At 37.7% G+C, this 26,511-nt stretch overlaps 1 protein-coding gene across 9 annotated transcripts in view; it reads right to left on the bottom strand.

Moving 5' to 3' along the window:
- Positions 1 to 26,511, bottom strand: part of GRM7 (glutamate metabotropic receptor 7) — a 907,662-nt gene that overhangs the window by 431,971 nt on the left and 449,180 nt on the right. For all 9 annotated transcript variants that reach the window (XR_003518507.2, XR_003518508.2, XR_003518509.2 and 6 more), the window contains exons 3-4: positions 24,017 to 24,158; positions 18,416 to 18,570 (exon numbers count right to left, since the gene is read on the bottom strand). Coding sequence is in view for 6 of the 9 variants with exons in the window: in XM_027586609.2 (XP_027442410.1) it covers positions 18,416 to 18,570; positions 24,017 to 24,158 (297 nt within the window). In the remaining 3 variants the exon portion in view is untranslated. The remainder of the gene's footprint in view (positions 1 to 18,415; positions 18,571 to 24,016; positions 24,159 to 26,511) is intronic.

The raw sequence follows: 26,511 nt of genomic DNA, 5'->3' as shown, positions 1-26,511 counted from the left end.
TAATGTATGGTGATTAACAGAACAATAAAAATTTAAAGAAAGAAAGATTTACATATGAAGCCAATGTAAATTACACTCCAATAAAAATATTTTAAAATAAAATTTAAAAAACAAAGCAATAGAATACAAAAGGAAATCAGGTTTAGAACAGGAAAGGCATCTAAAAGTACAGTGAGAAAACAATAATGGTATATTATAGGTCAGTTTTGTCAGTTTTTCGTTAGTCATAGTAAGTTAGAGAAGCTTCTGGTTTTTGTGTAAAGTTCAGTAGTAGCTTCAGGTAGGCCGGAACTAAATACCTTCAAATAGCCAGTCAGATATGGACCCTTTTGCTCAACCATGGGCATTCTGGTTCTCTGCGGATCAATTCAGGTGTCCATAAGAAATCTAAGAAACACCAATCTGAGCTCTGTGTTGACTTCAGATCCTGGGACCAACAGCTCAAAGGTTCAGATTGGTCCATTTTATTGCTAGTTTTCAAGAAAGCATGTCCAGTGTGTTTATGATTTGGTCCCTGCTAGTCTCTCCAGCACTCATCCAAACCCCTCCATGGTCTTCAAATTATTCTAACATGTTGAAATACTATTTGCTACTTTTGACCCCTTGTAAATTCCACTGTCACTAAATGGAACCCCTCTACCTCTTATTTAGTAGGTCAACTATTTGTTCTTTAAAGATTACCTCTCTTGACACCTACTTTGGCACTTAATGCCCTCTACCTACAGGTGTTCACACACACACCCCTCCCCCCCCCGGCCTATCTCATGAGCACAATTCATCCTCTGCCATGATGATTTTCAGCTATCTCTTGTCTGATTGTCTTTATTGTCTCAAATACACCATGAGTATTTTTTAGGGACAGCATCATATCTCTTATCCCTGGAGCTTATCAGAATTTCTGGGATGTACTCAACTGAAGTTTGTTGAAGATATGTTTAATGAAGACCTTCAAAATACATCATAGGTTGCCTCCCCCCATGTCTCTTGTCAAGACTTCCTAAAATGCAACAAGACAAGGTGGTATTTTTGTCTGAATTGTAAATTCTAAGAAAAAATAGTCAGCAATTTTAGCAATATTAAAGAGGTCTGAGCATTAGAGGTTAGGAAAGTAATTTTCTAAGTCAAATTACAAATAGCACAGTAGACTTTGAGCTTAGGAAACTGCAAAACATCCCCTTTAACAACTGACTGAGAAAAAAAGTTTCTTTTTAAAGTTGCAAGGTCATTTTAACTTGAAAATTCCAATTAACCTAATAGCACACACCTAATGTCATACATACTGAGCCTGAAAAAGCTCTTATCTGATTTAGTGGGGTCTTTTTTCTTCTTCTACAAATGAAGAGAGATTAATAAACATCTAATTTTTGTTAAGAACATTAAAGAAGCCCCTTCAACCTCTCAGGTTTTGTAAATGATTTTTCTTCCTGCCATCCATTTGGCTAACTTAATGACCTTTTAAATTCTTACTACTGCTTTGCTCTCATAGTCAGCCCTGAGTTTAATAGTTTCAAGTGCTTCTGTTCATGCTCAATCCAAACTCATGACACTTTTTAATTCCAAGAGGTACAGCTCTTCAAAGCCTTTGGTGGAGTCTGTGGGCTCCTGTGATGACCCACTGCCCGTAAAGAAGGGAAGCCTTAGTCTCAGTCTTGATTTAACTGTCTTCTTCTGGGCAATGTACCAAGTCAATGTTCTCCTACAGGATGAAAACATATAGAAACTGTTTCCCTTTCTTTCTGTTAAGGAAATAAATAGCTATTGTTCTGGAAAGAGAAGAAAAGTCGGTTTTGAACAGCTCAATTTGAAGACAGGGATTTTCAAAGTGTTACAATACTTGTGAATTTCCCCCCTCCTTACTCAATGTATACATTTCTTCCTTTCTTTCAACTTCTTATTTTAGGCTTCGCTTCTCCCAGATTCCCTTTCTTGCTTTTCTTTTTCGGTGTCTCCTCTAATAATTTCATTGTTTTCTGTCTTCTACATGAGTAAAATCAAGATGAGTATTTTTAAAAAATGTTTTTGGCCTATTTTACAATTTACAACTGTTCGGAAACTTTGTTATACTTGTGATTTTATCTCTTTATTGTCTCCCCTGGGTGCTTATTCACACCAGCAGTTCCAGTTCTTTCTGTCTACATTACACATACTCACACACTCAGACACACACTCACATACTTTTTTTCTCCCCCAGTGGATAATCAGAGAACACTAGGGTTTTAGAAGTTCTCACTAATCATTTAATCCTATCCTCTCATTTTCTATATGAGAACACTGAAGTGGCAAAAAACAAAAACGACTTCTGCATGCCTACTTAGCACCTAACTAGTTGGTGGCACAACACAGGAACTAATGTTGATTAGCTCTGTACTCAAATCCATTGTGTATGTGTTTAGCAATACAGTTGGTGGTGATTATAGCGCGCGTGTGCGCGCACACACACACACACATACATTTTCTATCTGCCAAGATATAAGTACCAGTGTATGAAACAAATGCCTACAAGTAAATTCATTGTGTTGTTAAGATAGTAAATACCTGCCTTGTTAAGTTTCTCTAAGGCTTTTGTTCTATCTACATGTTATGACATGGTCTCAGATACAAAATTAGCTTGATATCCTGGAAGCAGAATTATTTGTCTCAAATATTTATGCCCTTTTGCCATTTGTAATGGCATATCCTTTGAAGATACTCCAAATATCTCTGTGACCATACCCTCCATCCTCTAGGTCTATGGTAATAAACCTGGGTAAAGGTTGCTGGGGATGGTATTTATTGACTATAGACACACTCCTACAATACTGTTCTAAACATATTTCATCCAGGTTTTTGTAAACACCACTCAAACGTAACAATTTGTCAGAAATCACCAGTGAACTCCACTTTGCCAAACTGAACGGCCAAGCATGACTAAAGAGTAGTATTTTGATGAAGCAGATGACATTCCTCTACTCCTGGTTTCCAAAAAACCATAGTCATATTAATTTTATCCTAGCTCGCTGGCCAATCTAGTTTCTCCTCTTCCCAGCCTCTTAATGCTAGAATGTTCCAGCAATCACTATTTGGTACCTTATGATTCTCTAAAATACTTCTTTAAGTGCCATCTATATTTTAATGAGTCCAGGAAATCAAGAGGTTTCCAGAAGTTTCTCTTAAAATTCAGATTCCCATAATGAATTTCTCATTTCATATCTCTACTAGGATGTCTAAGTATCTCTAATTCAGCACATCCAAAATTGATATTGTTTAATTTTGTTTCCCTAAAACCTGCTCTACTGACAGTTTTTCCCATCTGAGCTGATGACAATTCCATCCCTCTTGCTGCTCAAGTAAAGAACTTAGCAATCACTCTTATCTTTCTTTCTATCCAAAATCCTATTGGTTTCACTTTCAAATTATATTTTAAATCGGAACACTTCTTACTCTCACTGCTACTCCCCTGGTTCACCCTACTATTATCTCTCATTTAGTCTACTGTAAGAGCATCATAACCACACTTTTAGACTTTATGCTTATTTCTCTATATTCCATATTCAACAGAACAGTATTATCCTTTTAATATGCATGACATAACATGTTATCCCTGTGCTTAAAATCTGCAAAAGTCTTCTACATTATTCATAATAAATGGCAAAATCTTTACAATGGCCTGCAAGATCCTATATGATCTGAGCCTCTCATTATCTCTTGACTTCATCTCCTTCTTTCTCACCCTGTTCCAGGCTCATCACATTCCTTGCTCCTTACATATACCAGGCATGCTCCTGCCCCAGGACAACTGCACTGTTCTCTATAGGCAGCTATAAACTCTTGTCCCTCAAAAGAAATAAAAAACCAGCAGAAACTGTGAAAACCAACTTTGTCAGAACTCTGTAAACTAAAAGGTTTACAGCAACTAAGTGAATGTTAAATTAAGAAAAAGGTAACTTGAAAATGGTAGAAAAGCCTTCTGGCTTTTTTATTTGCTTTTGTCCCACCCACTCCCTGTTCTCAATGGCAGTCTTGAAAACCTGAAGACCACAACCTGCATTCTTAGAATGAGACTCTCATTCTTGGTTCTGGGGAGAAAGCAGAGCAGACCTTTTCAGAAAAATATTGTGGTAGACATGGATGGAGCTAGAGAATACTGTGCTGGGCAAAATGGGTCAGAGTGGGACAAAGACCACTGGATTTCCTTCATATGTGGAATTTGAGAAGCAAGACAAATGAACACAGGGGGAAAAAGAGAGGAAAACCAAGAAACAGACTCTTAGCTATAGAGAACAAACTGATGGTTGCTGGAGGGGACATGGATGGTGAAGGATGGATTAAATAGGTGATGGTTATTAAGGAGGGCACTTACTGTGATAAGCACCTGGTGTTGCATGTAAGTGATGCATTACTAAATTCTACACCTGAAACTAATATTTCACTGTATGTTAACTAGCTGGAAGTTAAATAAAAACTTGGGGGAAGAAACAAAAAATAAAAAAGAAATAAAATAAATGTTTGATAGAATTGAAAAAAAAGAGAAAAATATCGTGTTTCTTTATTTTAACCTTTCTGGGGGCTCCCTGAAGGATTAAAACAACATACTTGTCTCCATTTTGCCTAACTTGGAAATTATTCAAGGTGGAAAAGAGATAAACATTGTTCATAATCATTATAAAGTGAATGGAAAACCCATAGCCACCTGGAGCAAAAGATTATGATTGAAACATGTAATAGCCTAAAGCCTGGGAGAAAAATCTGAAAAAAGAGTTTCTTTGGGAAATTAGGACATTCACAAGTGCCTGTGTACACTGGAAAATCTAAAAAACCGTGCAAAAATTCAGGGCAGGATGGGTGCTCAGGAAAGACCTGAGACCTTAATCTCTCATTCTTGGCTAATCTCTAGGCTCAACAAAGGCAGGAAGTAAAAGCTAAGGCAGAATTGTACATGGCCCGGTTAAGCCTAGAAGGAGTGCCCCAGAACAGAGCCAATCCACAAAGACTGGGTAGTACATCTTATTTGGGTTTGTCAAAATTTATTTGTTGCGGTCCTCACTAGTATATCAAATGTGAATGTATTTGAAAATAAGACCATTACAAATATAATTAGTTAAGATGAGGTCTTTATGGTGAACCATAATCCAATATGACCCCTATCCTTATGCAAAGGGAAAATTGGGACAGAGAGACAGACAGGGAGAGCATATGTGAAAATGAAGGCAAGCCAAGGAATGTCAAAGTTTCACAGAAAATTAGCAGAAACTACACAAGGGGGCATGAAACAGATTTTCATACCTCTGAAAAAAAAAAACAACCCTGCCAGCACCTGGCTCTGTCAACACAGCCTCCAGAACTGTGAGACAATAAATTGCTGTTGCTTAAGCCACCTATTTTGTAGCACTTTGCTATGAGAGCTCTAACTAACTAATTCACCATGAAAAGTATTTATTGAGTGTTTGTTTGTTTTAGGACCTGGCATTCAAGGAACTCTCTGTCAAAACACTAGCTGAATATAAGCTAACAGAGCCGGCACTTCAGTGATCATACATGACAAGGAATATAGTCTTTTCATATTTGGAAAGTCACTAAGCAAACAAACAGCTGCAGCCTTCAATAACCAAGCAAGCAAACAAACAAAAAATAGTAAAGGATAGGCCATTCAAAGAAAAAAAAAGACAGAAACTCTCCCTTAGGATGCCAAGACATTGAACTTACTAGAAAAAGATTTTAAATCAACTGTCTTAAATATACTCAAAGAGCTAAAGGAAACTGTGGACAGAGAACTAAAGAAAACCAGGAGAATTATTAATGAACAAAATGAGAGTATCAATGAAGAGACAGAATTTATACCATTTACCATCTGCTTTTATTTATTTATTTATTTATTTATTGTGTCTGTTAATTATTATCTGTTTCCCTCTCCTAGTGCAAAATCCATGAGGGCAAGGGTCATTCTTTTCTGGTTACCAGCACCTAATCCGTGCCTGAAAGATAGTAGAGAATCAAGATTTTTAACTGCCAATAAATGGTCTCTTCCACATCCAATTATAGTTCTGTGGTATAAAGAAACATTAATGATTATGTGATGACAGAGAAAACAATTTTGGAGTGGGTAAAAGAAAAAAGATGTCCATTTATAAAGTAAAAGTTCCTGCCTATGATAACTTAGGGAGGAAAGATGGTAGTGACATAGTTGAGTGAATAGTCTGTAATCCTGAGAATACATTACAATCAGTTCTCATTTGGGCAAAGATCACATAACAGTCCTGATTTATTTTAAGGAAATAATCTCTATAGTGTAGAAGGTGCTAATTCAATGAATCTCCCAAACAATATCATCAGTGTAATAGTTGCTTGACCTAAAAAATGTTTATTAATATGCTTTCACATTCTGCTTTTTAAATAAAAATTAAAATTAAGTTATCAATTTCCAAATGGAAAGGTATTTGTTTGCAATATTAATTCTACCTCCCTTCCACGTTCTACAATTTTGTTGTCAATCAGTGATCAGAAGCTTAGTTTCATTTTTCCTTCAAGGGCAATTCTTGCATGGATATTTTCATATAATTTATAATTGTTACAAAAAAGGCTTATGAAATGACTTCACTGGGCACCTGGGTGGCTTAGTCAGTTAAGCATCTGCCCCTTTGGCTCAGGTCATGATCTCAGGGTCCTAGGATCAAGCCCCGTATAGGGCTCCCTGCTTGGTGGGGAGCCTGCTTCTCCCTCTCCTCCCTGCTTGTGCTCCCTCTCATTGTCTGTCTCTCTCTCAAATAAACAATAAATAAAATCTTAAAAAAGAGAAAAAAAATCTATTAAAAAGAAATGGCTTCACTTCATAATAAAATGTAAGATAATAATATTAACTGTACTGAAACATATAGGCATATACAGTGAAAGTAACAATCTTTCTTTGAGGCTATCTGAACTTTCACCCTATAGTAATATGATTTGCCCTATAGACATATATATATATATATATATATATATATATATAGGACATATTGACAAAAAACCTACAGCTGACATCATATTTAATGTTGAAAACCTCAAAGCTTTCCCACAAAGATCAGGTACAAAGCAAAGGTCACACCTCACACTACTCCTTGCTAAAGCAATTAGGCAAGAAAAGGAAATAAAAGTTATATAGATTTGGAAGAAAGGCATAAAACTGTCCTTATTCACAGATGACATAATCATCTATGTAGAAAACTAAAAAGAATCAACAACCACCCCAACAGAAAACTCCTGGAACTATTGAGCAATTATCAGAAATTTGCAGGATAAAAGGTTAGTATACAGAAATCAATTGCTTCCCTATATAACAATAATGAACAAGTGAAATCTGAAATTAAAAACAATAACATATTAGCACCTCAAAAAAGAAATAATTAGGTATTTATGTATAAAACAGGCATAAGTTCTTTATGAGGAAAACTATAAAACTCTGAAGAATGAAATCAAAGATGTACAAAAATGGAGATATTCCATGTTCATAGATATGAAGATATAACATTATCAAGATGCCAGTTCATAACTTTATCTACAGATATGCAACCCCAATGCAATGCAATCCCAATAAAAATCTGAGCAAGTTATTTTATGGATACTGACAAACTGATTCTAAAATTGACATGGAGAGGCAAAAGACCCAGAGTACCTGACACAATATCAAAGGAGAAGAACAAAATTGGAGGACTGACTCTACCCAACTTTAAGACTCACTATCAACCTATAGTAACTGAGATAATATGGAATCTATAAAATAAATAGACAAAAAGTTCAATGGAACAGAATAGAGAGCCCAAAAATAGTCCCTCATAAATATAATCACCTAATCTTTGACAAAAGAGCAAAGGCAATACAATGAAGCAAAGATAGTCTCTTCAACAAATGGTACTAGAACAACTGGACATCTACATTCAAACAAAATCACATCTAGATATAAACTTACACCCTTCACAAAAATTAACTAAAAAATGGATAATAGACATAAATGTAAAACACAAAATTATAGAGTTCTGAGAAGATAACACAGGAAAAAATCTAGATGCCCTCGGGTGTGCTGATGACTTTTAAGATACAACATGAAGGTAACAATCCATGAAAGAAAAAACTGATAAGCTGCACGTCATTAAAATAAAAAAAAAAAAAAAACTTCTGCTCTACAAAAGATAATATCAAAAGAACTAGAAGATAAGCCACGATGGAGACAAAATACCTGCAAAGACACATGTGATACAAGGCTCTTACTGAGAGTAGAGAGGAACACTTAAAACTCAACAATTAAAAAAAAAAACAAAAACACCTGATTTGAAAAATGGGCCAAAAACCTTAACAGACCTCTCACCAAATAAAATATACAGATGGCAAGTAAGTGCATGAAAAGATGCTCCATATCATGTATCATCAGGGAAATGAAAATTAAAATAACAATGGGACACCACTATTTGAATAGCCAAACTCTGAACACTGATAACACCAAATGCTGGGAGGGATGCAGAACCACAGAACACTCACTTATTGCTGGAGGGAATCTAAAATGGTATAGCCACTTTGGGAGATAGTTCAGCAGTTTCTTACAAAACAACATAGTCTTACCATACATTCCAACAATTGTGCTTCTTGGTATTTACTCAAAGTGGTTGGATATATGTCCACACAAAATCCTGCACATGGGTGTTTACTGAAGCTTTATTCGTAATTGGCAAAACTCAGAAGCAGCCAAGATGTTCTTCAGCAGTTGAATGGACACATAAACTGTGGCACATCCAGACAACGAAATAGTAGTCAGCACTAAAGAGAAATGAACTACCAAGCCATAAAAAGGCATGGAGGAACCTTAAATACATATTACTAAGTTAAAGAAGCCAATCTAAAAAGGCTACTAAGTATTATGATCACAGTGGTAAGACATTCTAGAAAAGGCAAAACCATGGAGACAATAAAAGATCTGTGGTTGCCTGTGTGTGTGGTAGGGGGATTAACAGGCAGAGCCCAGAGTGTATTAAGGGCAGTAAAAATACTCTGTATGATATTATTATGATAAATATGTATCATTATCCATTTTTCCAAACCCATAGATTATACGACACTAAAGGTGAAGCCTAAGGTAAACGATGGACTTGGAGTGGCTATTCTGGGTCAATGTAGAGGTGGGTGATACTGATAATGGGGAAGGCTACGCATGTGTGGGGGCAGGGGTATGTGGGAAATCTCTGTATCTCCCTCTCAATTTTGCTGTAAATCTAAAACTGCTCTAAAAACATATAGTATTTTTAAAAAACATTACTTTGTAAAATCCATTCATTCATCAAATATTTTATGAGAGTTGAGATTATTTTATAGGCCTTTTTCAAGTGGGTATACAGAGTGAGTAAGACAGATGAATGATTCAGGGTACCTTAAGGTTGCACATAACAAAATATCTAGCTCAACGGTGGCTTAAAGATATGGGGCGATTTTTCTCCCATGAAAGGAAATCCTCAAGATAAATAATTCCAAGATTGTTTCAACCACTTAAACAAATCATTACAGACCCAGGTTTTTCCATCTGTTTTCTGTGCTTTCCTTTGTTGTCATTTGCTCCCCTCATTAAAATGATTGCCATCACTCCAAGTATCCTCTCCTCACAAGATAACATGACAAACACAAGAAGAGAAGAAGGCAGGGGTTTTTCTCCTCATGGGGGGTGACCACATACTCTGCTTTGCCTGGGAAAATTACAGTTTATGCCCTCTTTTACTCCTAATTTGTCCTGGATTGGATAATAAGTTGGATCGTTGCTGTAGTAACATGCCTTTTTTTTTTTTCAAGAGAGGAAAATATTTCTGAGAGGTTCCTTCAGAAAATGTTTTCATGTGTCTCAGTGGTAGGATTAGATCACCTGCTCATCCCCTAACTGCAGGGGGAGTTAGATAAGTGAGCATTTGGCATTTTTATAAACTTCATAGCATGAGGAGGCTTCCGCTGGCCAAAAAGAAGGGTGGAAAAAAAGAACTGCTGGGTGAACAGTCAAGAGCATCGGTCACAAATGACAAATCTGCATTCTCAGAGGTAACTGGGATTTCCCCCAAGCCTCACAGCCTAGAAGGAATAAATGGAGTCATATTATCTATGCCCTCACAAGCCCCACCAACAACCTTCCCATGTGGTTCATGCACAAAGTCTATGCAAGGGTGTCACATACATTTTCATGAACAAGTGAAGCAAGTATCTATTTCCTACGAATCACTTTTATTGTCTGGATATCTTCTGGGTTCAGTGGAACTTCCAGGGCTCTGCCAAGCACCATATTTCCACTGACACCAGGATCCCCTGCTTTGCATTGCTGCCAAAGCAGTACTTGTGGTGTCAAAGTTACTCAGAGGTCTGGGGCAAAGTAGCAGAGAATGCTATTCTTTTCATATGTTGCACTCTTGTTAGGACATTCTAAAGTATTATTATGAGTGTCCTAATAGTTGACAGTTTTTAGTCAAATGGAACTCGAGATAGACACAAATTAGTTTCATCAGTATTCAGCTTTCCTTCACCTCCATGCAGAATTTCCCTTGAAGAGAAAATTTGCTTTGATTTGCTTTGACCAATGAAATTGAGGTAGAAATAATGTGCATCCTTTCCAAATAAAAGCATTTAAGAATAGTTTGTGAATGTGCCACTCTCTTTCTTTTTGGCAATGCTGCATGGAATGTGTTGATATGGATGTGCCGTAAGATAGAAACAGCCTAGAAGGCTGAACTAGTACATTGAGGCCAACTGCCCTGGAATGTCTCCCAAAGTCAGAGCAGATTTCACATGGGTGAGCAGTATTTGTTTGTTGTTAGTCATTGAGAGTTTATTTGTTACCACAGTGGGAGATCTATTTTTTGTATAGTCTGCCTGTTCCCTATGGAAATCATGTATGAGTTCAATGCGTTCTGGCCTGGGAAGAGGAAATTTGTCTCTTTCTCCTGACAACTAAGACTTTCTTACTGGGTTAGACTCATTTTGTCATTCTTCCTTTAGAAGGGATTCTCTCTCAAGGGTCTCCTGAATTCTGAAACAGATTTCTGTAGGGTGATCTGATAGTTCATCTGTATTTCCCAGAAATATCAAAAGCCACACTTAGATTTCAGTTAGCATTCTCCTGATATATACAGAGAATAACTGACCATGTGTGAAGATGCTTCACAAGCAGAAGAGCCACGGTATGCCTGAGAGGATGAGATTAGGAACAGGGAAGGAAAACACCATGGGGTTGATGAGACCAATGGTCTCATAAGAGAAGAATGTACAGATTTCATGGGAGAGGGATAAAGAAGGGGAGGAAAGGCAGACAGGGACATCCAAATGAGGTAAATAGCACTTGGAAAGGATGTAACTCAGAGCAGATATAACATCTAACAAAAGGCCTAGCAGAAGGCTGTCCTAATACACAATCATATCTGTTAAGTCATTTGAGATGTTAAGTTACAGAAACCCATTCTGAAGGATCTTATACAAATAACAGGGCTCTGCAGTTTATGAAGATGAGAAGTCCTGATCCAGACTTGGAGCCAAGGGTATGATATGAACTCTGTGCCCTATCTCAGAGCCAAAGGTTAGAATCAGTGTCACCTGAGTCACATGCACTGACAGTAGAGCGTGGGGTTCCCCAGGTGAGAATGGGGGGCTGTAATGAGAAGACAGAGTGAATGCAGGATATGCAGAAAATATAGATAATCACTCCCACAATGTTCCTCCTAGAAGGAAATTTTGGGGTGATATAGTTTCATTTATAGGTGAAAACCTTAAATCCTAGAGAAGGAAAGCCCAAATTAAAGTACACTGGAAACTTTATCATTAAATATAATTGGGACGCAAGATTGGTCAGTTATTCAAAAATCTCTCTCTTGGCAATGAATCATTAAAAATACATAAATATATTAAATGTTGTAACTCGAAATCCATCCAACCATACATGCGCACATGCACACACACACACACACACACACACACACTCACTCGTCAATCTTCTGATGTGAGATCAAGGTATTTTTTGTGAATATGCATCATGCAATTGGCCTCCCTGTCATAATCTTGAAAAAAAAATCAACTGTAATAAAATTCAGTATTGTGGTCTTTATTTATTTTTTTCAAGATTTTATTTGTTTATTTATTTTGACAGAGAGAGAGAGAGCACAAGCAAGGGGAGCAGGCAGAGGGAGAGGGAGAAGCAGACTCTCTGCTGAGCAAGGAGCCCAATACGGGGCTCAATCCCAGGACCCTGGGATGATGACTTGAGCTGAAGGCAGATGCTTAACCAACTGAGCCACCCAGGTGCCCCAGTATTGCAGTCTTTAAAATGAAATCAAATATTAAAGGTAATTGCACAGTAATTAAGTGTAGTATGTTTCTAGTGTTTATGATTTCCCTCCAAAATCCCTACCAAATTTAGCCCACAACTAACAGTGACAAACTTATCAAATCTTTCCAAAGAATTTGAATGTATCTTCTTTGAAATTGCATCTCTCTCTCTCTTACTCTCCCTGCACTTAATTCTCGGTTTATACAATTTTAATTACGTGAAATAATTATGGTAATACATATCACTGCAGTAAATACATTTAGAATTACAACTAGCTAGTTCTTCATAGCCAAAAATTCAACCAGTGGGACATACTAGAGATCCAACTCTTAGCTGTAAGTGTTCAGAGTACTGGGGACATGAGGCAGCATATCATGTAAACAGAATGGATATTTTCTTGTTGGTTTCCATATTCGCTGGGTAGGAAATGATGGGTGGTCAGTTAAGTGAAGCCCGTTAAGAAAGCATCTATCCTAGGAGACGGGAGACAGCATGGCTCAAAACCTGGGCCTTTATACACACAAAGTAAATTGTTCTCAGCTCTCCATAGTTATTTACATTGCAGATGTCTCTGTTTACATTTCTTACCACTTGCTCAAGGCCAACAATCTCTAGTTTAAACAATACAAGATGAAAAATAAGATGTTTTTCTTCACACACCTATTCTTCTCAACCCTGTGACCTGCCCGCCCTCTCTCTTTCGGTCTGTTCTATTAGTAGAAACAGTACAGCCCAGAAAGGAAGTTCCCACTGGAATGTCCAAGTTTAACAGAGGCAGCCTTATCTGTGCTTCCTGCTCTCTGAGGAGTAAGAGCTGAGGCTTCCCTTGTATATTTAGAACATCCTAACAAGTCACCGAATTGAGCCGTGCTGCCGGTCCTGCCCAGAAAGTCTCTCCAACCTTGAAAACAAAGGTAAGAAGACCAAGAAGGCAAGAGGTGCTCTGAAGGCTAGCAAAAGGAAAAGTGTGCAAACCCACGTTGAAACTTCTGGAGCGAGCCCGAATGAGATCCTAGTCATTCCTGAACGTGGCCTTTCTACTAAATGTCTTAGAATACAAAGTCAAAGAGAAACCATTTTATACGTATTTTTCCCCATCCTGAGAAAACTTCAAATTCCCCCCAAAATGCAGTAGTTTGCATATTCAGATATTATAGATAATTTCAGATAGAAGAGACAAAAAGACGAATTTAGCTTTTTAAAAATTTACTATGTGCCAGATCCTCCAGTAAATGCTAAGGGAACAGAAGAAAAGATGGCCAATCTCAGGGAACCCATGGGCTCTAGGCACTGCCCTCAAGGTTCAGATTCTAGTTCTAAGTGCTACAGGTGAGCACGGTGTGTCTGGTGCTTGCTCTAAAGGTGGTATGCACATTTTGGACTTGGGGAGCAATGAGCTTGATTTTGCAGGGTAGACTAACTCTGGGAAAAGAAGGTAGTCTTTTGAAAAGATTGATGATTTGATCTATCTTGAAGAAAAAAATATTTTCCAGATCAGTAAGGAACAGGGATATGGGAAACCTTGGTGAATTTTAACCAGTGAAAGAATCTGATATGACCATGAGCCAGGAATCTACAGTAGGCTAGAGAGGCTCAAGCCACAGGCCTGCACCCACATCCTCCCAATCTCTGTTTTGACCTGTATTGTGTCCTGATCTCTCTTCTTCCTTTGTAGCTCCATAATTTACAAGCTGGTCTTTCAGGGGAAAAATATGGAAATTATTCTATACAATAGTTTCTTGTTTATATTTTTCTTCATCATCACTTACCACCTCTAAATTAAGTAGGCAACTCCATGAGAGCAGGGAGGGACCTGGTCTAGACTGGTCACTTGCTACCTCTCACTGTTTAGGTTGGTCCCTGATACACTGCTAGAGTTTATAAGCTATTTGTTAAAGATTCAATAAAGAAATTGTCATGACACTAAACAGACAATCCTCCCACTGCTCTCTTATTACAAAGGTGATAGCTCTAAAAGGCAGATACGTTACTCACAAATAGCCCTGTGGTTTAAGGCAATGCTTTCTTTCCTGTCGTTTTCTCCCATTCCCCTAACAAAACCTTGTGATATGTGTGGAATATTCCAGGTACTCAAGGAAGGCTAAAGTAGGACACATCTAAATTGGAGCCAGAAATATTTTAGTTCAGCTCTTCATAGCTTTGATCTCTGGTGTTAGGAAAAATAAAGAATGCATTTCAATCTTGAATTACAAAAGCATGAAATAACCAACTTTTTTATGCCAGGTCCAGAGCACTTTTTGTCTCTCCTACATACACTGCAGATTTAATTCAGGAACCAAGCTGTTCTACGGCCCCATTTGAAAACACCAATAGTCAGAGCCATTTTAGTTAGCTTTGGAAATCCACCCTTCTTTAGGCTAGCTCCCTATTGTTAAAGATGATGGCAGAGAGGAAAAGACGCTGCTCCATGATCCCTGTTGACCATAATTAGAGGATGCCTCGGACAGCCTATTCTCAGAGAAGCAGAGCGCTTTGTAGGGCAAAGAGTTGAACGCAACATGGACATGTTTTGCTCTGAGGACTTGCTGGGGGCTAGAGAGGATGACAGAGAATCCTAGTTAATGGGGCAACAGAAGAGAGGAACATGCCATGGATCCCCTGGCTCATCAGACAATTCAGACAAACTGAAAATTACAGAAGTGTTTTGGCTCAGGAGCTGGAGGAGTGCTGCCAAGTTGTGGAGACATTCTCCAGATATCCTGCGAATGTCGAGCAGCCGTCAGGGCCACGGCTGACCTTTCCCGGGCACGGTTCCTATCATCACCCAACTGAAAGGGGGAAGAACAACACACTTGGCTAGCAAACACGGAGGCCCTTTATTCTATAAATGGAGAATAATACAGATAAAAGATAAAAGAAGATGAGCACTACTTTCACAGAGGCCATGTGCTTGCTAGCAATTTGGCCTAAAGCAATTTATTGTTAATTATTTATGCAGATAGAGAAAAGACCAGTCAAAACTTCAGATCTTTGCTGAACATGTTCAAAATATAAATCTAAAGAAAAGAAACATGCTGATTAGTGCCTGGCTTTTTCCTGTCTACATTTGTATATACAGCATTATAAAACATAAAGATACAGGGATATAGCAGTGTTATAAATATTTGGAGGGTGTTCCACGGCAGTAGAAATCAATATGGAACATTCATCAGAAAGAAAAAAAAAAAATAGACAGGAAAGGAAAACTTATTTGCCAATACAGAATGTGCTCAATTATTAGTTTCATTTGTGGTATTTCATAGCTTGGTTCAGAAACCTTACTGCAAGTGAATGCATTTCATTTTTCACTTCCTCAGGAGTGTCTCACTGTACATGCACAGACACAATCTTGATGTTTCATCTGCTAGGTGGACAAATCTACGCTGTTCTTTGTAGCAATGCACACAGACAATATGGTTAGACAGAAGCTACACACGCTGGCTACCGAAAAATCCTCATTTCTATCTGGTGAGGGATGGAGAGTTTTATATAAAGAGTTGCTGCTCCATCACATTCCAATGTTTCTGTTGTTAACAATATTTATCTTTCACTTCATTGTTTGGGACACTCCATATATAGAGAATATTTTTTTGCAGATTTAGGATGCTGTTTTGTGTCTGATTTAAGAACTCTGTGTATGAAAAACAAAGGAAGGAAGGAAGGAAGGAGGGCAGGAAGGAAGGAAGGAAAGAAGGAAGGAAGGAAGGAAGGAAGGACGGAAGGAAGGAAGGGAGAGAGAGAGAAAGAAAGAAAGAAAGAAAGAAAGAAAGAGAAAGAAAAAGAGGAAAAGAAAAAAAGAAAGAAAAAGAACTCTGTGCATCCCTAAATACATAAATACATAGCAGGAAATTTTTATTCCAAGAATTTATAAAAAACTTCAAGATACTTAGGAATTTCCACAAATATCATGAAACTGGAGCTGGTAACCATGGAGTATGGGCATCCATGTCTATGTGGCATCTATAGCTGAGGAAGAAAGGATCTCAGTCCTTTCTTGCTTTCTTTGGCTCTCACCCAACTCCTACACTTCACCTCTTCATAAAGTCACCTGAGTGAACTTTCTAACCCCCCTTGATCACATTTCACTTTTCAGATGCTGCCCAAACTTTCAGAATAAAGAACACATTCCTTAGTGTAATTTCCAGACCCTTCATAATCCAACTCAGGCCCATTTTTCTACCATATTTTGTGCCAGGACCTCAGGTAGTCTATGATTCCTCCATCCAGTCCAGCATCCAACCATTTAAAAATCTGTTTGAGTGCCTGCCATATGCAGGCCAAGTTCTAGGTGCTGGGGGCACAATGCAGGGGGTACATAAGAGATGTGCTTCCAGAGACAAGTAAAGAGGTGCTACAATGGTAGGGGTCATGTAGGATGCTGCCGAAGCAATAGAAAGGGCTTCTAACTCAAACTTGGCTGGGGTGGAATAGTCACATGCAGCTTCCAAGGAAAATTAACATCTAAGCACAGACCTAAAGGATAGAAAGGAGTCAATCGGGCCAATGGTATATTGACTGGAATTCTGGGGGAGAATAGAGTTCTCCCAATGTGCTGTAAATGGGAACATTTTTAAAGAAATATAAGAATTTCAGAACCATAATGCAGGACTGTTCTGCAGAATGAATTATTTACTGTTAGCCCCTAGTGTGTCCTTCACTCTTCTCTTCCCGTCCTCTGGGTTGGGAGTACAAGATGTTCTTATCATCATCTGCCTGATGAACTTCAAGTCATGATTTTACCTCCTCACAGGAGTATCCCCCAAACACACCCTCACCACCCGAGAGAAACTTCTGCAGTCTTTCCTTTGTGCCCTGTGGTATCTAGTCCATACTGTGCTTACACAGTATCTCATTTGACCTAGTCATTGGCTATTTTTGACACCTTCTCTCAGCTCTGTATGCTTTGAAGGTAAGAATTTTGTCCTTATCTTGTTTTTTCAACTTTTAGAACAGAGCAAGACACACTGTGGATACTCAAAATTTTGAGTAAAAAGGAGTGGAGATAGTTAAAATGTTGTCTTTTATTTCTGCAACCCATCTGCAAATGCACTGGTCTGTATTGTAAGACAAGCAATCTTCTCAGGACACGTACTGGGGAATGAAATGAATTCAAAGACTCCCAAGAAACACATGGGTGACTCATGGGATCTTTATCTCTCCCAGATAACATAGAAAGGCAACAGTGACAGAACCACAGCCTGGCTTGTTCAAAAAGGTCTCCACAGACCATACAGCCTTCTGGGGAGAATAATTAATCATATTGGAGTGGAGACAGAATGGAAAGAAATGCAAATATTTGATCCCCTTTTGAGTGAGAGGATAGAAGCTTTTTTAATGTGCAAAGCAAGCATGTATTAGGGAATCTTTGGAGACCTGCCCCATCAGAAAAAAAAACACAAAGCAGGAAACCAGAGGAGGAGTTCCTTTTCTTTACAGTATCTTCTTTTAGAAATAACTTTTCTTTTCAAATTGTAGGAGAACGTAAATTGTAATCAGCAACTTTTGTTGTCTCAGAAGGATGCCAATAAAAGCCCTCTCCTCCTTCTCCCTCTTAAAGAATCTTTGAAGCAGCAAGGAAGGCAAAGGAAAAGAAAGGGGGCAGTGATTTAGGAAGGTAAGAGAAAGAGAAAGAGAGCAAGAACAAAAGAGACCCAAGAAGGCAAGGTAGTGTTGGTGCCCAAGAGAGGTGGTGTGCTGTGCCATCGTGGGGACTGGAAGAAACCCCACAAGGTAAGGAGGGCAAGGAGCCCTGTAGTTATTCTGCTACAGAAGTAATGGATAAATTGCAAAGGGAAAATATTCTCTCAGAAAATGCAGTTCACTTAAGTACACTCGGACTGTGTTATTATTTCACTTATTAATGGTAATGCTCTTCTCTAGGAAAGCTCTGGTGAAAAAAATATGCTAATTATCATGAAAATACATGATCTCTTCAAAAGATGAATATCAACTAAGAGAACAGACCAGCTATATGGCCAAATTTGCATTTCATGGCTACACGTTTGAAATTATACTGCGTAAATTATGTAAAAACACCAAACCCTCAAAGAGACCCATGATTTAGCCATCCTGCACGGCACAAACCACTCTCTCAGTGTATTTTACAACTGATAAAATCCATACCTTCCACAGTTGCTCGCTTGGGCTGAATAGTGATGGCTCCTTCTGCAATATCTTCATGCTGGTGCAGTGGGTTGATTTTGGATCCCCAGCTGTCTGATCCTACCCAAAGAAAATGGCCCACTTGGTCAGCTCTTTTGGCTGCTGCAAGGATCTGCCTGTGAAAAAGAACATGAAAAGTTATATTAATGTTAAGGAGTAGCTGCTGAACATATACATATTAGGAATGAAGCAGAAGGAAAGCAAGATACCAGTTCTCAAAAAGTAAGGAAAACCAATGGCAAAAAAAAAGGTATGTGACAGGATCTATACCCTGCATATATAAAGAGATTTTATAAACCACTAAGAAAAACTATCAAAGCAGCTTGAGGAAAACTGGCAAGAAATTAAAAGTCAAAAGAAAAAAAGGAGAAATATAAATAACCAGTAAGCTGGAGATACATATTCACACAGATTAGAAAGGAGGAAAATATAAATTAGGGGAAGATATCACATTTGCTTTTCATGTTGGCCAAAAGATTTGTTTTGGTTTGGTTTGGTCTATGAGTTTGGTTGTGGGGCAGGAGAAATGAAAGCTCCCATTAACGGCTGGTGGTATGTATAACTTCTGGAAAGCAACATGTCAATCTAAATTAAGGGTCTTGAATTATTAAAATGAACAAGCGTGTTATACTTGAAAATTTTATAGCCCATGTTCATAAATAACAAGAGCAACAAGGCGAGTAAAACAAAAGGAAAACTAATCATTCATAGTAAAGTTATTAAAATCTATTTTTGGGGAAAGAAGAGGTAGAGAATAGGTAACTGCATTTGTAGAACAGAGGAAGCTACAACTAGAGCTCTTTTGGTGGGTTATAGAAACAAGGCTCTTTGTTTCTCAAGACTGGGAGGTACTAAGTATCACATAGATACACGGCCAGATAAAGGAGAAGTGGTTGAAAAGTTGTATATATAAAAAGCAAAACCTCAGGTTTCCTTCTTTTTCTTCCAGGCAGAAAATGGAATGGCAATTCACTAATAAAATTTTAAGGAATAGGTTCTGATATTGTAAACATCCAAAAACCAGAAGGTCAGGAGTGAGAGATGGTGAGTTAAACATGAGGGGGAGGAAGGTAAGTTAAATGTACCCCTAAGTATTGAAATGGTAAGACCCTCTAGGAAATCTACACTTCTGCTGACAGAATGCTGGAAGCTAAGGGAGTGTCACCCCAGGTAGACAATAGCTTTTCTGGAAAACCTGGACCACCCTAGAAAAGAATTGCATATACTGACATAGAGAGACCCTCTAATGGAATGGCAACTTGGATGTCTGATCAGTGCCTCAAAGGCCTGAAGTCTGAAGGGCCAGGACCCAGTGCTTGCATCAAAGTGTTTTCAGTCATATTTTAAGTTTTTTTAATATGTGCATTTCTTATTTTAATAAAAATAAACGCAATCAGTCATTTGCACCCTTGACCTAGAGATACGATTTCTACTAATCGATCCAAAGGAAATGACCAAATACACTGTCAAAAACATACTTTCATTACTACAGACAACCCCAGTTCAGAGCAGCAGGAAACTGTCTGAACAAATGACAGTGAGGATGGATTGGAAAGCTACCAGAATATACTGAGTTAGATTTCCACAAGCACACGTTAAAAAGAAAAATCAACTTAAAAAACTGCAAAAGATTATTCAACTTGTATGTAAGAAAAGCTGCCTAGACGTTGCTTGTACGTGTGTATATACACACAGGAGTATAGGGCCATCTGAGGGCACAGAAAACCTAATGATAATACACAATGTATTGCTAACCTAATAATCCACCTAGAAGGCACTGCGGAGACTGAAGAGGTTACAAAGGTGGGCAGAAGCCAGATAAAACAGGGGAGAAAAGACAAAACTACATAAATCCAAAAAGTAGATGTTCACTTTAATATAAATGGAAAAGCGTGGGTTTATGGACTATGATAAATAAGATTAAATCATTTAAAAATACTTATGGCATCAAAAGTGACATGTGAATTACAAAAAGTGGAAGATAAGAAGCGGGAGATTCTTTTGGGGGAAAATCTATGAATGTTTGGAAAAATGCGCTGGCAAACATTACCCAGAATTTTATGCTATCTCTGAGTATGGGAACTGCAAACTTTATAGGAAATTATTTAACCTTTATTTTTTCTAGATAACCAGGGGACAAAGTAAACTTAACGGCTCCTTTCAATAAAGAACAGCAACAACGACAAAAAAAAACTTTTCCCTTTTCCAGTGGATATACAGCAGTTATGTATTATTTTTTATAATCAGCATAAAGTGTTCCAGAAAAAGGATCCACTCTTGTCTAAAATCCAAATTATTAGTACACATGACTTACTTTGCATTTATTTTAGCTTTAAAATCTAGATATTACTGTCTCCTCGCTGCCATTCTCTGACAAAGTATTTGAAGTTAATGTTCTAAGAAATCTCAAAATTTCCCATTTACAGTGTAAATCTTCTGAAAAAAGAAATAACGTAACATCGTGAGTTCACTTTTCAGACATCGGTGTATTTAAGATCATGTTTTGGAAGAAACTCATACATGCACTTAAATTTTATGACTGTGCTCAAGAACTAGTTCTGCTATCACTGCTATGAATCACAGTATACAATAATATTCAGCACACAAACAAACCCCAAAGCAAAAGAATGAGCATGGTTATTGAGCAGATTGCATGCATTTTTCCATCCCAAATTAAAACCTCACATTACCTACATGTTATAATGAATTAGTCACCAGAGCTATTTCACTAATTTTTATGTGACATGTACAATGTATTTAGAAATAAACACAAAGCCACACCTTATCAATGTATTAAGCCAAAACAACAAACAAACAAACCCCAAGAGTAATATTATGAAAACAAAATCTTCTAAAAACAACTATAACAGAAACTGTAGAAGAAAAATTCCCTAAGAGCAAAACTCGAGAATTTTTAAGGAGAGAAATAATACATTTAAGGGGTGACCAGAAACAGTTTCATGGAGAAGAGCATGTTCGAGATAGACTTTGAAAAACAGATAATTTCAATAAGTAGAGAAGGAGAGAAAAAAAACCACTATGAATAAAGGCCATGAGGAAGAGCAATCAGGACTGTGGGGGACCAGAGCCATGCATTCTGGTGTGGAAGTGGGTGAGTGGGGGTGGGGTCTAAATGTCAAATTAGGAACACATTTTATTTATTTTTATTTTTTTAAAGATTTATTTATTTATTTGAGAGAGCGAGAATGAGAGAGAGAGAGTACATGAGAGGGGGGAGGGTCAGAGAGAGAAGCAGGGTCCCTGCTCAGCAAGGAGCCTGATGTGGGACTCAATCCCGGGACTCCGGGATCATGACCTGAGCCGAAGGCAGTCGCTTAACCAACTGAGCCACCCAGGCGCCCCTAGGAACACATTTTAAAGCATTGTGAAGTCCAGACAAAGAAGCTGTATTTAAATTATTGTATAGAGTGCATTAGCATAGTGACTTTACTCATTCATTTATTCGGTACTGTTCCTTGAGCATTTCTCTGTACTGAACACCGTGATAGGGACTGAGGATATGGAAAGAAGTCAAACGAGGCATCACCTCTGCCCCAGAGATGCTTATGGACTAGCGGAGAATGTGGACACTCATCAAATGATCAAGCGATGTAAAATAACATCAGTGACATCAACTATGAAGAATGTGCTAAAGCTGCATTGTGTAGAGACAGCTTCCCTCAGAAAGCCACACTAGAGATGGCACTGTTATGAGAAAGCGCGGAAGGAAAAGCCTTACAGGTGCGTGCAAGAGAACACACAAAGACCAGGGAACGAGGAAACACAAAACGTGAAGGAGCAGGGAGTGAAATAAGATTAGAATGGTAGGACAAGCCTGGAGAACCACAAAAAGACCTCGGAAAGGATTTTCATTTTACTGCTGGGAGAACTGAGGCCTCAGAAGTTGGGAAGCAGGAAGGGGGTGAGAGTGGGCAACTTCCCAAGGTGATACAGTGGTCACTAGCAAAACACCTCTTGTATCTCAATGTCAGGTTTCATTCACTTTCCATTGAATAGTCCTGCTCCCCGTGATCAGGGCTGAATACCGGGAAAATGATGGATGGATTCAGGGGCAGCATTTAGGGTGCACGTGGAGGGGAGAGACACAGAACTGCAAGGCTCGTGATGAGGACAGTGCAGTAATCCAAGCAGGATGCAATAATGGCCTGGGCCCTTAAGCTTTCTCTTAATAAAGCATACCCACCTTCAAATTAAGTGATATATTTTATCAAAGACAAAGACTGAATAACCCCGTACAGCTCTTTCACATCAGTGGACATATAAACCAGCACAGCCTCTTTGGAAAACAACAATCATATTGGGACACACCTGTCCTGGAAACATCTTTTCCAGGGATTTATGTTAAAAACATGTAAGATAAATATATAAAACAATATAATTGCATATTATTATATAATTGTGTTATATTAATATTATATATCCAACTCTCACATAATGTTTATATTAATATGATATATTTGTATATTTATATTTGTGTGCACAGATTTGTGGAAAAGGAAGTTTACTAAAGTGTTATTTATGATTGCAAAAGTCTGTAATCAAATGTCAGTCAATAAGGGAGTATTTAGATAAATGACAGCATGGATGTAAAATGAAATTCTGCACAGCTATTAAAAAGACGGAAGAGATAGGTACTGACATTCATAGATATCCATGATAAAATAGTAAGTAAAGGCTAGCGGGGAAGAGAACAAGAGAACACAGTATGCCACTGTTGTGCGAAGAGATGCAGCCTGTCTCTAGAAGAAGATACAAGAAACTGGTCATTAGCCATTGCATCTACAGAGGAGACCTTGTTAGCTAAGGGTAGGATGAATGGAACTTTTTTTTTATAACCTAGATTTTTTTAATAGTTTTTTTAAGCAGGTGTAATTACTGTTTATTTTAAATAAATAAATATTCTGGAACAAGGTGGTAGTGGGCTGAGAAGAAATCAGGGCACATTTGTGTCTTAGAAACACATTCTGGGTATGTTATATTCTAGAAACAAAGGTTAGCTCTACATGGCTTGGCCAAGAATGCAAGGAATGAGGAAAAATGGGAAGTCAAGATTCCAATCAGATTTTTTGACTCCAAGGAAGATCAAGGTAAGAAAAGAGAGGAAGAAATGGCTTAGAACATATTGGTAGACTAGCATGGTTTGGAACATACTGAGTCTAAGGCAGTAGCAATACAGCCAGAATTATATGACATGTTTTTTCTTTTAGATTAAGAGGAACCATTCTTTGGATAAAAGTCTGTTACATTTGGATATATTTTTAATAAAAGAACCTTTGAAAGGTCTAGTGGTTTTCTCTTTTTACAAGTAATTGAATACATTTATTTTGCTAATAGAAGAGGAAGACATGACGGCAACACACTGCTGCTCCCATGGTTCGCTATAACTACTCGTGTAGGGGAGAAGGCACAGACAGACTTGGCCACTATGTAATTACAGATTTGCTTCTGTGCTCTCTTTTCCCCTTTCTCTGCCAGTTCCTGATCTTTCTGTCTCCTAAAGTTGCAGCATGCATATTAATGAATTTCACCAGTCATCCTTACTTTATATCCTCATCGTTGGCAAAAATCACGACGGCCCTGGAGTTGGGGGTGTCCAGGAGCTGTTTGATAATTCTATCAAAGTCAATGGTTCTGTCTTTGCGCTCTTGGGGGATTCTCACGGACTGCGCAATGCAGAGCCCACCTGTTTAAGAAAAGAAAGCAGAGTGTCAATAAAGTTCCCTCAGAGATACCAAAGGAACCAGGGTGAGTAGCTGGGGAGGAGGAAATTTTGAAGTCTGAGTACACAGCACTTCCTTGGTGATATTGCTGAATGAGGAAGGCTTAAGACGTCATGCTAAGTCCTGAGCTGTTGTTCATAACTTGATGCACCTTCCATGACACTGCACAGCCTGATTTTCTTAGTACTGCACTTGTAAATGGCTAATGATGCCCGGGAACACCAATGATATCGAACCTGGGGAGGTAGATTTAGGTTGAAACTGGGTGGGGGAAGGTCTTTAAAATGAATGCAATATACCACAAGAAAACTGCAATCAATATACTTCAGTAAAAATGTACTGAAACACCTAAAACTCAGGTTAATTTCTGTGGCTTTTCTGGTGTTTGCGTTCCCAGGACTTTTTTCACCTTCATATCCATCCCAACTTTTAAAGGTCAGAGCCAATAGAATAAATCTAAAAATAAAACAACAACGAGAACACCAACGACTGCAAATTATAGCAACAAACTTTTAGTGCCTAGCCCTCAAATATGTGTTTTATGTATGTTATCCTATATATCCTAAAACTTTAAAAGGTAGTTAATAACATGTATTTTTTGTTAGAAGTTAAGGGGATTAAATAGAAAAAATAGATTTGTTGACTCCAGATTTCTCAGAGCTATGATGATATTGTCATTATGAATTTCAAGACAGGGAAACATGCAGCAGTTTACTAGGCAATTGATACACTCCTCACTACCCCACCTCTTGCTTAGTAGTAGTCCCTGGATCTAGTAGTTTATAAAACACACTTTACGAAAGGCTGGTATAGGTGAAGGCCATCCAATGGGCAGAAGATCTAGAGGCCAAGACAAGAGGATAAACTTGTTCTTGTAATGTGCTGGGGAGCTAGCTATTATCAAGCTTACACCTCGAGCATGGACAGCTGCGTGAATGGTACTAGGCTTCCACAAACAGAAAAATATGAACTCTAATCCGAAGTTGAGCTTCGTTACGCTTTTATCGCAATCAATGTTAGCTCTCTGTAAGTGGCTCTTAATTTTCAGTGTGCATAAAATCACCGATGGTCCTTTTTCAAAATGTAGAGTTTCAATAACACTATCAACCAACTTGACCTAATTGACATTTGTAGAACAATACACAGGACAACAGAATAGTACACGTTCTTTTCAAGTGTAAATGGAACATTCATTAAGCCAGACCATACTCTGAACCATTAAAAAAAAAAAAAAAGGTAACAACAAATTTAAGCATAGAAATTGTACAAACTATGTCATCAGGCCTAACAGAAGCAAACTAGAAATCAGTAACACTTGGAAATTTGAAAACACACTTCTATATAACCTGTGGGTCAAAGAGGAAGTGTCAAGGGAAATTCTAAAATATTTAAAACTAAAGGAAAATGAAAGTGGAACATATAAAATGTATAGATTATAACTAAAGTGGTGTTTAGCAGGAAACATGTAATCATCAAATGCTTATGTTAGAAAAGAGGAGACAGTCAAAATAGCAACCTAAGCCTCTATTTAAGAAATAAGCAGGAAAGAGAGCTAACTAACCACCCTCCCAAAAAAGCAGAGAGATATAAGAAAAGAGCAAAAATCAATGAAACTGAAATCAGAAAAAATAAGAGAGAAAAATCAGTAAAATCAAAAGCTGCTTCTTTGAAAAGATTAATAAAATTGATAAATCTCTAGTCAAAACTGACCCAAAAGAAAGAAGTCACAAATTATCATGTCAGGAATAAGAGGGGCTAACCTTACTGATGGATCCTACAGATAGCAAAAGGTAGTAAGGGAACATTATAAATAATTTTATGCCAATAAATTTAGCAACTTAAATGAAATGGATGAATCTCTTGAAAGACACAAACTATCCAAACTGAGGGCAGAGCAGATAATATTAATAGTTCTAAATATGTTAAAGATACCAAATTCATACACACACACACACATACTTCCAAAAAAAAAAAAAAAAAAATCCAAGCTCACATGGTTTCACTGATAAATTCTACCAAACAGTTAAGGAAGAAATAAAACATGACCTATTTACAATCTCTTACTGAAAATAGAAAAGGAGAGAAAATAACTCATTTCATAAGGTTAGTATTACCCTAATACCCAAATCAGATGAAGATGTTATTTAAAAAAGGCCAATATCATTTATGAACATACTTACAAAACTCCTAAAAAATACTAACAAAATAAATCCAGCAATATATAAGAAATAGTAATACATCATACATAACCAAGTGGATTTCATCCAAGGAATGCAAAGCTGATTTGTTATTTGAAAATCAATCATTATAATTTAT

The sequence above is a fragment of the Zalophus californianus genome, chromosome 1 (assembly GCF_009762305.2).
Source record: "Zalophus californianus isolate mZalCal1 chromosome 1, mZalCal1.pri.v2, whole genome shotgun sequence".
Lineage (NCBI taxonomy): Eukaryota > Metazoa > Chordata > Mammalia > Carnivora > Otariidae > Zalophus > Zalophus californianus.
The sequence above is the reverse complement of the archived record's forward strand: the minus strand, read 5'-3'. Positions and strand labels throughout refer to the sequence as shown.